Source organism: Apodemus sylvaticus, chromosome 21 (genome assembly GCF_947179515.1).
Source record: "Apodemus sylvaticus chromosome 21, mApoSyl1.1, whole genome shotgun sequence".
NCBI classification, from domain to species: Eukaryota; Metazoa; Chordata; class Mammalia; order Rodentia; family Muridae; genus Apodemus; species Apodemus sylvaticus.
This window is the reverse complement of record NC_067492.1, coordinates 1967525-1982676: the sequence shown is the minus strand read 5'-3', so window position 1 is coordinate 1982676 and position 15152 is coordinate 1967525. Positions and strand designations below refer to the sequence as shown.

Genomic DNA, 15152 nt, shown 5'->3' with positions numbered 1-15152 from the left:
TGTGTATTGATTTTTGTTAACCAGCAGGGAAAATATGCAACAGAAGTAGCTACTGCCTTTACAGCAGTGTCTACAGATGTTTTACATAAACAGATTGTGTTGACTATACTTAAGAAGGAAGAGAACGTTGATTGTCTTTGATTAGGACTGAATACAGATATGGTCATAATTATTGCTTCAGAATTAAATATTTCCTTGTAGCTGGAAAATTATGTTTTCACCAGTTCTTGTAACATCGAGGGACTTTTATGAAGCCCATTAAAAAATAGTGTGATCATGTTAAATATATGTTCAACTCAAAGTAAACCATTGTGCTCTAAATGATATTAATTTGCAAGCTGGAGTCAATGCTTTGTACTAAGAAAAAAAAGTCTCTAAGATAATCACTCACTGAAAATAATTTTGGAACTCTGGCACATGAGGCTTCAGAATAGAGAAGCCCCAACTTACTTGCTTCAATAATTATGATTTCTTAATATTTATTATCATTCTGGCATTCTCAAATCCCCTGCTCTTTTGTAGAAATTAGCTTTTTAATAAAGTGAGAGGAGAAGGCTAGTAATCTGTTTTCATCAGAGTAGAATGTCTTATTGGCTTCACCAGATGAAAATTGGCATCTATTTATCTTTCCCTTAAAGGTCATTGCCTGAACTTCTTACTTATAGATTTAGGGGTTACTGCTGTTATTTTAATAGAATTGTGGTTCATATAATAGTCCATCTTTGTAGTTTGTACAAAATAATATTGCCAAAGAGAATAATTTAAGATTCTTTCTTAATAGATGTTATTGCCAGCCATCTGAGTCTCATGAAGGCACAGAGACATATGGGACAGCCTCAGAAGAATAATTAGTAAAATTCATATAGACAGCTTGCCATTCAAGGCTTCAGTACAGACAATAGCAGAAACCTAGCAGTCAATCTGAACGTGGTTTCCAATTGGGAATAGAGGGTTTTGTTTGAGTCTGAGAGTGTTTTGGGCTTATTCCTTTCAGGAACTACTGATATTCATTTCTGCTCTTTCTCAACTCATATTTTTTAGTCTGTTTGCTCATGTGTTACACGGTTTGATTCATTTTTATGTGAACCTTGTGTCACACTCGGATACTCTCCTGCACTGTTGACCTTGTGTATCTCTTCATCCTTCTCACAGTGACCATGCCTTTGACATCCTATTAACTGAAATGTAGCACTAGAAGTAAATGCTCTTAAATAGAAATTGCTCATTAGAAGTGTTATAGGATCCTATGATTCCACAGACATTTGTCAGGCTCCATACGCTGCACCTTAGTGTTCTTTAATGTTGGGTTCTAATAGGATGTAACTCCTTTCCCCAACATACTGGTCTAAGATTGCTTGTGAAGAAATCTACCAAAGATGACATGAAGTCATTTAATCAAAAAGTCATTATTGATATACCATGAACTTTGGTACCTTTAAACATGAGAGGGTGACCTTTGGGTAGTATCACTGATCCCAGGGGGCTTCTTCCCTGAGTGATCTGCCCATTACAGGGTGGGCACCGCAAATGGGAACATTTCAGTTACTTGGAAGGGAACTTGACAAAGGTAAACAGCATAGTCCTAAGTTGGTGGCTGTACTCAGGGTATGAGGAAGCATGGTTAGTAAAAATATTACTGTTCTACGTACCATTCCTGAACACTTTTTTCTCCTTCTGCTTTGTGCTCTAGATCTGGATACCATTATTACTAATACATGATTTTTGAGGTTTCATGGAGTTTTTACAGTTTATTTTTATTTTATGTGTATAGATGTATTACATGTATGCCTGTGTACCACATACATGCCATGCTTGTAGAGGCCAAAGAGGCACTAGAGTTGTTGTGAGCCACCATGTGGTGCTGGGAATCAAACCCAAGCCTTCGGCAAGAACACTAACCTCTGAGCCATCTTGCCAGACCCCAAGGATTTTATAGATTTTAACAGAAATGTTTATTCCTGATTTCCTTTCTTTTAAAAAATATAGGATATGTTATTTCTTTACATTTCAAATGTTATCACCTTTCCCATTTCCCCTCTGGAAACCCTTCCCCCCTCCCCCTGCTTCTCTGAGGTGCTTTCCCACCCTGGTATTCCCCTACATTGGGGCATCGAGACTTCACAGGACCAATGGGCTCTCCTCCCATTGATGTCTGACAAGGCCATCCTCTGCTACATATGTAGCCATGGGTAGCACTGGTTAGTGGTTTAGTCCCTGGGAGCTCCTAGTGGGGGGAGGGGTCTGGTTGGTTGATATTATTGTTCTTCCTTTGGAGTTGCAAACCCCTTCAGCTCCTTCAGTCCTTTCTCTAACTCCTCCATCGGGGACCCTGTACTCAGTCAAGTGTTTGGCTGTGAGCACCCGCCTCTGTATTTGTCAGGCTCTGGCAGAACCTCTCAGGAGACAGTTATATCAAGCTCCTTCTGTCAGCAAATACTTCTTGGCATCCGTAATAGCATCTGGGTTTGGTGTCTGTATATGTATGGATCACCTCCATGGAGAGGTGGAGCCATCTCTTCAAGTAGAACTGTCAGGTCCATTTGGTACCCAAAGACTTGAAGTTCACATGAGTTCATTAACTTGAATTTTCCCTTGGTAAGACCACCCAAGAAGATGAATGGCTTCTAATGCTAAAGAGTTTAATCTTCCAAACAGTCCAGTTTGAAAACTTCATTAAAACTTTTAAAGCATTAAAAGAAGTGTAAACCATTGTAACCAGTGTAAAACCAATGCAGAATATGGGCTGGCTTACAATATGGCCTTGGCACGTGGCACATGTGTACAACTTGCAGTACACAGCAGCACCTACAGATGTCTCTGTCTCTGTCTTAGGTACAGAAGGACTCGGATTCAGCATCACTTCCCGAGATGTCACTATAGGTGGCTCAGCTCCCATTTATGTCAAGAACATCCTTCCTCGAGGGGCTGCCATTCAAGATGGCAGGCTCAAGGCAGGAGACCGGCTAATAGAGGTGAGTGGCTTCTAGGCAAGGACTTCAGGCTTCCCTGAAAAATTCATTTTTTTGGGAATCATCTTGAAGACATTTTCATGAAATAGGAAATTGTGTATTTTAGCAGGAATGTTGCATCAAAAGACAATTTGTTTTACTGTATTTTTTCCGGTGTTATCTCAAGAATTACCTTTATGTCTAGATTATACATAAATATTAACTATATAGACATTTGGTTTATGAGGCCAGAGCGTGCTATACCTCCGTGATTGTGATTTTAGACAGCTTTATACTTAATGTGTGTCATCATAGGCAAGTCAACTACTTAGACAACAGAACCAAGACAGATAACGTGAACACAGACAAAATGTCTTGAAAGGAAAGGCCAAAAGGTTGGCATGGCCACCTGGACCATGAACCAAGATACAGCATCCAATGACATCAGCAAGAAAAACAGATTTTTAGAAATCTCCTTTTGATGCTTATGGGTTTAACTTCACTGGTATTTTAAGGTCACTGCAAAACTACACATCATCATAATTTCTGGTATGGGAAGCTGTGAAAAAGAGAGAGAGACCAACTCAGAACTTAAGACCTATTTTTCTAAGTGAAGCTCGATTCCACACTCTTGCCAGGCAAGTGCTTCTATACTGAGCTGTGTGCCTAACAGCACCAACCCAAAAGCCTATAACTGAGCCATACCCAAGTTCCCTCACTGGGGATTCTAAGCAAGAGTTCAACACTGGGCCTTTAGTTTCCCTACCAAACTGTTTATCTGTCTGTCTGTCTGTCTGCCTATCTCTATCTATCTATCTATCTATCTATCTATCTATCTATCTATCTATCTGTCATCTTTATGTTTTTTAGTGATTCTTTTTTTATGTTTAATGTTCACCTTCTAATGATAAATATTTATTCTTCATTTTCACTGAAACTGAGAGCATTTGTACTAAAAGACTCCTGCTGTATTCTCCTGTTGGGCTCTTGGAAAACCCTTTACACACAGGCTGTTCAAGAGCTTAGTTCTTGTAGTGGCTTCATGTTGACTTGACCTTGCAGTTGCTGTCTGTTTAGAGCATGTTTATGATGGTTGCAGCTCTGGTTTATGGGTGAGCAGTAAAGGATTTATTGCTTCCTTACTGACGTCTGGCTACCTGATCAACTTTTATGAGCCACCAAAGCTTCCATGGTTACCTGGTCATGACCAAAATTTGCACAGAAAGAGTCACTAACAAACACCATCAGTTCCAGGTCTCCACCTTTTCTTTCTCTGCAGGTCTGGATAGGGTTTTAACTAAAAATTTTTCTCTTTGTTTTAGGTCAATGGAGTAGATTTAGCAGGCAAGTCCCAAGAGGAAGTCGTTTCCCTGTTGAGAAGCACCAAGATGGAGGGGACTGTGAGCCTTCTCGTCTTTCGTCAGGAAGAGGCTTTCCACCCAAGGGAAATGGTGTGTAACTGTAAGGCAGATGGAAGATTTCTCATGCATGCGAACCGGTGACCTAGGCTACCTACTCAGTGGTGAATGTTTGTGCCCACCTGCTGTAAGGGGTCTCTATAGTTTTTATATTCTTCATGCATAGCTCAATGCAAGCATTCTCAACCACACCAGTCTTAGGAATAGATGCCTCAACTATGCATGGATAAGTGTTTAATAATAAACAGGGTTTCAGGGAAATCATCTGTTTATCACTGTTTTTCCTGCTAACCCTGTTGAACCCCAAGATGTAAGTTATTTCATAACTGTCACCCCAAAGGCTATACTCAAAACACATCTCCTCCCCTCATTGGACAGGTTTTCGGTTTCAGATTTTGGTAGTAAATACACGTAAGCAAAGTTAATGGTGCTTCCTGTTTGGTGGATAGGGAAATGTACAAAATTAGTTTTATGAACATAAAGACAAGTCACAAATGCAGTGACCTTAGTTGGAAAAACATAAACAATAGGCAGTGTTTATAGCTCACCTTTGCCCTGCACAATGACATTAACCATTGAGCAGAGGTGTGGGAATGGTTTTGGTGGGAATAAGATGATGGAGTATAAATGTAGTTCTGAATATACTTTTGAAAAAAAATGTTACTTTTATTATTTGTATATGAATTTTATATGCTTAGATATAAATGTGGCTTGTTTGGAAGAGTCATCTTTATCTTTTGATGTGGTTAGAGGGTTGTTTTGGCTCATGCACAAGTAGCATCTTAAATATTCCAAAGCAGATTTGACCCGAGCCATCTCAGATGTTTGATATCTCCTTTCAGCTAGCTGCTAGCTCTGTGTAGCCCTGACAAGTGACAGGATTTAGGACTACAGTTCCCATATCTGTCACATAGGCCTGAGATTCTCTTAAATTATGCATTGTGATGCATCATGGCTGATATAGTCACTATAGAAATTGTTTATTTAAATAGCTGTTAAAATAAAGCTAAATTTCAGCCATGTGTGTCCAATCCCTTGTTACACAGAGACCTGAAAGTCTTACTTAGCTTTGTTGGGGATTTCAGACCCTGATAGGGTGCTAAGTGAACACTTTTGTATGTTGCGTTTATCTTGAATAAATTATGAAATCTTCGTCATAGTTAACAAATGTTTAATGCATTATCTCTCTATTTAAATGCTGTTTTTTTTTTTTTTCTGTTTCCTCCACTCTTATCCAATTTTGTGTTTAAGATGCCACCTGATCCTAAATCTGGGATGTCTCTATTCGATTGCAAATGAGCCCTCTCCAAAGTACCAGCCTCCCCTGGGCAGGCCTGCAGGCAGGAAGCCCCAGCTCTGCCTGGCACTCTGAGGCAGCATGTTGGCCTTACCAAGCCTGCCAAACTGCAGCCCTGTTCTCAGCAGCCTCACAAGGGAGCGAGTGCCAGCCTGAGGTTATACAGGTTCTTCTGGGCCAATTTGGATCTTCTAGGCCTCTGTGCCTCCTGTCTGCTGCTCAGGCTCCCCCTCCCCCTTCCCCTCCCGCATTTAATTTATTGCTTGTGAGCTTTTCATTAAGGACAGGGCCAGTAGGCTGTCAGTCTGTTATGCCTGCTGCAGCTGCTTTTTGAGACTTAAAATAATAACATTTCTGAAAAAGTCAAAGGGAGCGTTTAAAAATAATTCTTAACTCCAATTAACGTAACTCTTCTCTCTGTCTCAGTTCTTAATCTAAATGCTTTTTAATCAGTGTTTTGTCTTTTGTTAAAAATTAAATAAACCAGATTATCAACCTTTCATGTTCTGTATTACACAGGAAGAGTTACACGCATTCCTCGTAGAACACATTCTAGTATCAAGTGTTTCCCACTGCTGTCCAGACTGTTTTTATCCGTATAGCTGTCAAATGGCCCTGAGGTTTGGTTCGGGAGATTGGAAAACACATTTAGAAGTAGCAGCACATTTAGACATAGAGTTTGATGAGGTTTCTTTTCCTGCACATAGCTTAGGAGGTAATGTGAATGAATGAGGAGACTTCTGTTTAGAAGAACTGCTGAAATCTGGACCTAAACACTGACAGTTCTAAAGACAGCCATATGTCAGCCTACTTACAATGCCCTTATAGTGTTTACAATGTAAAGGAAACAATCTAATTTGAAAACAATCTAATCTCTTTTAATAAAGCATTGTGTCCCTGGGCCTTGATGATGAAAATTGTTCTGTATTGATGTTTCTCTTTAATTCTTCTAGAATGCTGAACCAACGCAGATGCAGACTCCAAAAGAAACGGTAAGAAATTTATCTTTAGAGACTTTCCAATACTTGACAGTTCACTGTGATATTATTTGTCCTGCCTCTTTACCATGGTGGTCTTGAAGGGGGCTTAAACAAAACCCATGGTGTTTCTCATCCAAAGTCATGGCACCAAATGAAGGGCCTTAAAAAGAGAGGATTGGAGGTTAAGGGAGTGTGGCACAGCGGTGTGGGGGAAGGGAGCGCTCAGGCAGGCCCTTGTCCAGGCACCTCTTCTCCCTGAGGGACCACACACACAGAGGCATGGTATAGAATAGAGTTTATTCAGGGGAGAGGATAGGAGTTAGTGGTAGAGAAAGGCAGAGAGAGAGAGAGAGAGAGAGAGAGAGAGAGAGAGAGAGAGAGAGAGAGAGAGAGAGAGAGAAGTGGAGGCCGGCCATGACCATGTGGACAGATGGGGGGAGGAAAGCCCAAGGGGCAAAGAGGTGAGAGTATGTGGGAGAGCAGAGAGAGAGCAGAGAGAGAGAGGAGGGGCAAGTAGTCCCTTTTATAGTGGGTCAGATCTATAGGGTGGGGCATACCTGGCTATTGCCAGGTAGGTGTGGGGTGGAGCTTAGACAGAATACCAACAGGTCTAATTTTCAAATAATTTTTATTTACTTCTATATTGGGGAAGAGGCCTTGGAAGAGGAAGCTTGTCAGACAGGCATAAGAAGGGAGATGCAGAATTATTTTCTCTTCATTTGTACAATATGGTGAGGCTAAGAGTATAATATTAAGTATAATGAGGAAAGGTATGGTGATAATGTCAATGATTAAGGTAAGCATAGTTGTTATAATAAAAACGTGCAGGGAGTAAGTCTGGCATACTGGGCTCAAGATCAAATACAGATGCAGTTCAACTATGTGCAGTTTAGAAGACTAATCCACATTGGGAACTAAGGATAGGCCATATTCTGTCTGTTCTAGGCAATATGTTGGTCTTTGTTGCATCAAGAATATTATGCACCCATGAGTACAGGTTAGAAAAAGCCACAAGATTGGGCTTTTGGTTGTATGATAACTCAGGCAGTGACAGCCATGAAAACCTGAGTGGTATTGCACATTGAAGATATCAGTGAGAGATGACAGCTGAGGAAATCATTCTGTTTGAAAAGACAGTCATTGGGGCTGGAGAGATGGCTCAGCAGTTAAGAGCACTCACTGCTCTTCTGAAGGTCCTGAGTTCAATTTCCAGCAACCACATGGTGTCTCACAACCATCTCACAATAAGATCTGACACCCTCTTCTGGAGTGTCTGAAGACAGCCACAGTCTACTTGCATATAATAATAACTAAATCTTTAAAAAAAAAAAAAGAAAGAAAAGACAGTCACTGTGGCAAAGATAATGGTAAGCTGTGCAGTGTGGACAGCAGAGCTTTTCCAAGCATGGGCAAATAGGCCCTCTAACTCCAATGAGCAATTCTGGAAACAATTTTCCACACGCGTATGAACATGTATATGTATTTATTCATATGTATATTTGTGTCTAAAGATGGCATTTCAAATTAGTAATAAACTGTGGTTTACTCAGCCTTTAGAACAACAACCTGTTCACTTTTAAAATGTGATTTATTTACTTAGTGCTGGGCTTGACCCCACAGAAATACTGAATATCCTATCACAGAGCTGAATTCACAGCCAACCGTTCACTTCTACAAGTTTGACACTTTCTATACCAGCCACCTCAGTAAATCCTAGCTGGTTCTGAACTTAAATGTCAAAAAATCCTGGAAAATCTTGATCAAAAAGAAAATGTGAAACTTTTGACTTACTTTGGATTAAAAAATACCTGAGACTTTAAAAAGCTGACACACAGGCAGCCCCCAACTTATAAAGGACCGAAATACTGGTTTCACGGGAGGGCAAACACACATATAACATCCTCTTATCTCAGTTTCCACAAGAAATCAATAGGTGACTGGAGAGCTTGAATGCCTTATCTGATGAAAATCTCTGTAGTAGATATGTTATCCAAATGTAAGCTAACAAGAGTGTTTGCTGCAATGCTGGATACGTTGGGTATGGTAAATGTGTTTTGGATTTGCAGTATCTTCAGCTTAGAATAGGTTTACTTAGGTGTAATTTCACTGTGAGTCAAGGGACATTTCTGTTCTGCTACATCTTTATGTACACATATTTATTTTTATCTTATGATTAATATTATCCATCGCTATAGCCGTATCTTGAAGCATTTGCTGTATAAACACAGAAAGAAGGATTTGCGGAACAGCTGTGGGATGAATGCCACTCCTCTGTGGCTCTGAATCTTCCTGATTTCTGTGGTTTCTGCAAGGCATAATGTGATTAGAATCCTTCATCTGCTCACACCAGTTCTTATCGCATCTTTGTGGGATGTAGAGGCATTGGAAAGACAAACAGAGCTGACTCACTAAGGAATTGAGTTGGAATTCCTTATGGTGCCTTTACTGTGATAACGACTACTTAATGTTTTTGACATATTTCCCTCGAAATGGTTTCATCATTTGTTCTCAGCCACCTCTGTAGCATAGTGATAAACTTTGTACATTTCTTAATCTTAAAATTTTATTTTATTTTATTTTTGTTGATGTCTGTAAGTTATAGGCTTCAAGGCTATTCTAGATTACCTTATATAATTTTTTTTCTTACTGTGAAAATTTCAGGAAGTTCTCTTCATCCACCTCTTCTGTAACTTTAATTTTTTTCATAGAATATTTTTAATGATGGTTCTTAAACATTTTAACCTCCCTTTCAGCCCACCATCCACCAGAGGTAGTGGAAAAGAAAGGATATGGGGGAGATGGACCTGTTTAGGAACGTTCTTTGGAGCAACTCCTGTCTGTGTTGTCTGGAAATCAGCAGTTCAGTTCACAGGTTCGCAGTGGCAGCACAGTCCACTCACAAACACTTCATGGCTACACCAGTAGTCCCTCTCAGTCAGGATAGCAAGCATGAATCAGCAGCAGTGGCACAACTTAACAGAGATAACCAGACCTCAGCCTCAGCATGAGTCAGCAGGAGGGGCCAGGAGGAACACCAGAAGTTTTCTGCTGTGACTTTCTAAGCTTATCAAAGATCAGCAAAGACTCCAGTTCCACAAGAGATGCACAGCTTGTTCTATAAGCAAGCCTAGCTCAACCGCCATCACTGTCTATGGAGTCCTATTTATACCCTCTAAATATCCCATGCCCTTCACTTGTCTTGCCTCAGTTGACATCACTCTGTCAATCAGCCCAAATCCACTGAAGTGGTAAAAAACTCCAGCACACCACCAGAAGTCTCTGTGTTTCTCTTTATGGAGTCCCGACAAATGCAGCTCAACTACACAATGTGAGGCAGACCAATACATGAACACCGTTAGTGAAGAAACCTTCATCACGTGTCCTTTCACATGCTTGCTTGAACAGAACATCCTTTTGCCTTTGTCTGCTTCAGTGAAACATTCCTGCACATGCTTGCCTCAGCCAAACACTATCTGACCTGCTTTCCAAAGAGCCCTGACGTTTCTACTTCGTCTTCCATTGGTAGCACTCTACACATTTAACACCAGTCTCACTCTTCTCCTTCCACCTGGGCTTCACACAGTTCTTTCTGTATAACATTTATTCCCCTAAACTGACAGTAAATTATCTATGTTATTCTCCTTTACTCCTGAATGTCTCAATGCAAGGACATTTTCTTATGTAGCCATACTCTAGTTGTCAGAACCAATAAACTGCCCTTGGTTTTACAGTGTTGTAACTGCCCACAGTAGTTTATAAAGTAAACGAGTAAGAAGTCGGAATGGCTCCAGTCCAAGTCAGGTCATGGCATGGCATTTAGTCATGTGTCTGGAATCTTAGTCTGGAGTGGTTCTTTACTGTATCTTTATTTTACAGTTTTGAAAAAACTACAGTGAGAACCTTTTTAATTCTTTAAAGAGCACATCTCTTTGAGAATATCCCCCTTCACTTGGGTTTTTCTGATTTTCCAGGGTTTTTCTGATTTTCCCCCCCTTCGGATACTTTTCTGGTCAGATATTAGAGGTTAATAACTATTATTGTTATAAACAAACAAAGAATAGTTTTTAAAAATGTTTGCCCTTCATTGAATCAGGAAATGACATAGGAAGCCCAGATATATGATTGTGATTTAATAAATAGGCCTGGTATTCTCAGCACTGGGGAGTCCTGCATAGGGTACGGCCAGTCTAGGAAACTTAAAAGACCATGTCTCAAAAAACAACAAACAAAACAAAAACAAGTGGGGGAGGGGGATATGGATTACTGGGGGAGGGAAACAAAGATAAAGATCCTAGAATGAGCAACGCCCTGAGTTCAATCTCTGATAACTACAAAAATAATAATGAATAAGCAATCTAAATAGTGAATCTCAGAAAGATGGGCTCAAATAGGGAACATAAAATTCATCTTTTGTCTCTGTTTGGGGCAGTGATAATAAAGGCAGATAGCATCCCCACAAATCTCTGTAAGTAGTCACAATCGGTTGTCAACTAAAAAATACTATATAAGCTTAGAGGCTCTTAAATTGCCTTCTATAAATACTGTTTATGCTTTTACCTATCATTCCAGTGTGTATATATGTCCTTCCTTCCTTCCTTCCTTCCTTCCTTCCTTCCTTCCCTCCTTCCTTCCTTCCTTCCTTCCTTCCTTCCTTCCTTCCTTCCTTCCTTCCTTCCTTCCTTCCTTCCTTCCTTCCTTCCTTCCTTCCTTCCTTCCCTCCCTCCCTCCCTCTAGTAGCTCAGGTTGCCCTTGTTCTCAGGGTCTTCCTACCTCAGCCTCTAAGGTTAATGTTGCACTACGGTGCCCAGCAGAAACCCATCCAGTTCAGCACGTTAAATGTCATGGTTCTGAAGAATGCCTTTAACAATTAGATGATTGTTCCCCTCAGTTTATAGCTTTAAATAAGAGTTTGCAAAAGTGGACTACCTATTGTTCACCCAGTCTTTCTTAGTGAATGTCTTGCTCTCCTCTCTTTTGAATTCGAAGTATCTCTCCCTCCCTATGGATCCTCCTGGGATCAACAGGCTAAAGACTCAGTGGAGCAGGACTCCTGTGTAATAACTTTGTGAACAGTAGAGCTGTGATAAGCTGTCACCATGTTCTCCTCCCATCTTATAGTACTCTGTGTCTATGATTTTTCCCCTTTGTTTTCTTCACTATGTTTTATGCATTTCATCAGCTCAGAGATTTGATCATCATTTCCCCTTCTTTAGGAATGGATGATGTGATTTAGGTTCACTGTAGATTCACAGTCCTTCCTGGGCAGTCAGGGTCTCAGCTACTGGGACTAGTGTTAACAGAAGAGAAAATATTAGGTAGGGGATGCAGAAGGCCATTGGCCATTTTTCTTCCTCATTGGACATTCTTCTCTTCTTTGAAGATAATGGGAGACTTGATAGCTTTTACAGGATGCATTAGGCAGGACCCCTATTTCTAATATGCTTGGTAGAAAAAGAAAATGCCCTTTGTTTTTTGGACATTAAAGGAAAATTTGCAAATGGAGAAGCATGCAGGGGAGAACTGTAGTCAAGTTTGATGGGACCTTGTTCGTGCTCTATAGACATATGTACACAGTAGATACCCACTACCCATGGGCATGAGAGAGCAGCCAAGCCAGCTGGAACATGTTGGAGAACAGGCACCTTTGTGCCTGAAGTGTGAACTAGAACCTTTTGGTTGAGGGAATACATGCAGCTTCAAGCAGTACAACAAGGAGGTAGAAAGTGGTTTCTATTCTGAGCACAGAGGTCCCTGTACTAGCTCAGTGTTGTGAAGACTTTTTATGATGTCGCATCTCAAAATGGTTTTTGAAGAGCAAACTTTTACAATTTACTGCCCAAAAAACCCCCTAAATTTCTAAAAGCTGGTGTTACTTTTAGTCTGCTTCAGGAGCCAAGTGGATTGATAATGAAATGCTAATTCGGCTGACAGTGCCTCCCTTTAATGTTCTTAATGACAATGTCTCAAGGTTTGATACAAGAACCATAAGAGAAGACCCTCCTAGCCCACCCCCATGATCTCTTGTGGGTTTTTCATAGTAAGTGAAACTGCCGAACAAGCAGTGGGGGAGCGTTCCCACCTTGATTAGCCTTTTTCTCCATGAATTCGCTCAACTCCTTGTCTTGATTTTTCAAGTAGAAAAAAAAAAAAAACACCCAAGAATTTTAAGCTTTTGTAAAATCATTATGGAAATGTTGGAATCAGTAAACATGAGAAAGCCAAACTGAAGATCTAAATCCGCCAATGACAAATAAGGTCCTTTGGATTGGAGGGGAGAGTTGGTAATGGTTGAGTCCCTGTGTGCAAAAAACACAGCTGTGATTCCTTGAATTTAGCAAAGCCTGAGAACCTACAGTGTCCATGGCCTCTCAAATGCAGCATTCTCAGTAAAATCTATTTTGTCTCCTAATTGTTTCTGAATTCTAAATACAAGGGGACAATGATGTGGCTTGGAGTTATTGATGCTGATTTTTTTTTCCCTTTTGATCATTGAAATCTACCCACTTGGGATGTTCTTTTAAGTATTATTACTTTGGTTGTCTATAATGCTGATATGAATGTGGTTTCTTTTACATGTTTGCTAGGCCAGTGCTCTTGCACTGAGATGTTCCCAGCCTCCAGATGGTATATTTTTACATTTATAGTAAGACTGCAATAGTCATTTATAGAATAATTACCTAGTGTTTTGTTTTTGATACACATAGATTAAAGAAATGAAAACTGAAGTGAACACCAGCATTTGTAGAGCATTGAATGAGTATAAAGATAAAAATATGTGATGTATCAATATTTTGATACAGTTACTTAACCTAGGTTTGTCTTCAGTTCATTAGTTTTATTAATTTGAACTGTAATTACTTGGGAATATTGTTAAGATAAAGTGGCTACAAAGAGTGAAGAAGCTCAATCTGATGGTAAATGTTTACTTTATATATACACCGTCCTTGAAACATCTATTTTTCACACCGTCCTTGAAACATCTATTTTTCACTTTTTACTACATACTTTTCATGTTCTAAAAAGGTTGTGATTTTATGTCATTAAAAGCCAACTAACTCCTCCTCATTCACTGTCAGGCCATTTGAAATGTTTCCAACAATGTTCTGTGTGGCTAGGCATATAGGCCAGCAGCAGACAGCTTCTAGACTGCTTTTTCATGAGGCCCCTGCTTTATCACCAGTGATACACACGTGTATGCACACACGTGCGCGCACACACACACACACACACACACAGAATGTCAGCAAAGTGGAAACATTGATTTATATGTAACACTATTTTGGGTACACACACACACACACAGAGTATCATCAGCAAAGTGGAAACATTGCTTTATATGTAACATTGTAACATTATTTTGGATTTTAAGGTTTTAAAATAGCACATTGTTTATATATAATCACAGGTAATTACTGTACTTCTAAGAGCTAGTTTAATTAAGACAGTCAAGAGTACATGTGAAAGCCTCACATTCTCTTTTAAGTAATTTTATTGTTACTTGATTTAGGTTCTTAGAATTTTTCAAAAGTCGGATAGGATACAAAAAAGAAATCCTGTTCCAATCCTCTATAATAGCCAAGTTTTATGAGTAACTGAGAGTTGTTTGAAAGCTCTCTGTTTAGGGTAGAAGCTTACCACAGTAACTGATAGACCATTTTGAATTACTAAAGAGGATGTTTCAAAGTTGGGAAAAGAGGATTACTACTTTGCAGGCTTCACTGGGCTCTATGCAGTCTAAGACTGATGCTGCAGGAGAAGCTTGGTTTTCCACTTGAGATGGCAGATGTCAAGATGGTGCGCTTTGCCTTGGTGGGGTTGCTGAGGACCTGGACAGCAACTTGGCCTTTCTTCTTGGATACTAAACTTGCATTTAGTAATAAATAGAATGTGGCCTCATGCCATACTCCATTTTTCATTTCTTCCTCTGTTTTAAGGGGGGTGAACAAGGGTTTATATATCCCAACTGTGTGGAGTCTTGAAAGCCTTTCTTTGAACACATTCAATTAGGATACCAAAGAGTTGTACATAGCTAATTAATTAAACAACTGTGCTTATGTGATATCCGCCAGTGATACGATGTGTGATTGCAAGCTTATGGAAATCTCTTCCCAGATATTTTTTATTCTGTTCTATCTTGTCTCCCAGATGTTGCTGGCTATAGCTCAGCACTGGCCCTAAACCTGAACACCTTTCTTGGCTAGCTTTCATCGGGGTTTTGGTATTGCCTATGCATAAAAATGCACACAGTATCAGTGAATATTGAGCTAACTGCTAATAACAGTGGAAATCTTCCAAGCAAAAACAGTTTGCTTATTTTGACTTTTTAAAAGTTGTTTTACATAGTAAAAACAGAAAAGAACAAAGACTTTGCCGACTAGACCCAGGCTTTAGGAGTCTACATACCTCTTTTGTATTACCCCTGTGTTTCTTAGAATCAATTACAGCTTTGGTGCAACACAGATGTAAGCATGGCCTAAAGCTGCTCACAGCCAGGCTCAGGTGTCATCTT

At 39.8% G+C, this 15152-nt stretch overlaps 1 protein-coding gene across 13 annotated transcripts in view; it reads left to right on the top strand.

The window, feature by feature from the left end:
- Pard3 (par-3 family cell polarity regulator) overlaps positions 1–15152 on the top strand; it is a 548938-nt gene that overhangs the window by 300288 nt on the left and 233498 nt on the right. For all 13 annotated transcript variants that reach the window (XM_052166623.1, XM_052166619.1, XM_052166621.1 and 10 more), the window contains exons 10-12: positions 2833–2972; positions 4271–4399; positions 6617–6655. In XM_052166623.1, the coding sequence (XP_052022583.1) occupies positions 2833–2972; positions 4271–4399; positions 6617–6655 (308 nt within the window). The remainder of the gene's footprint in view (positions 1–2832; positions 2973–4270; positions 4400–6616; positions 6656–15152) is intronic.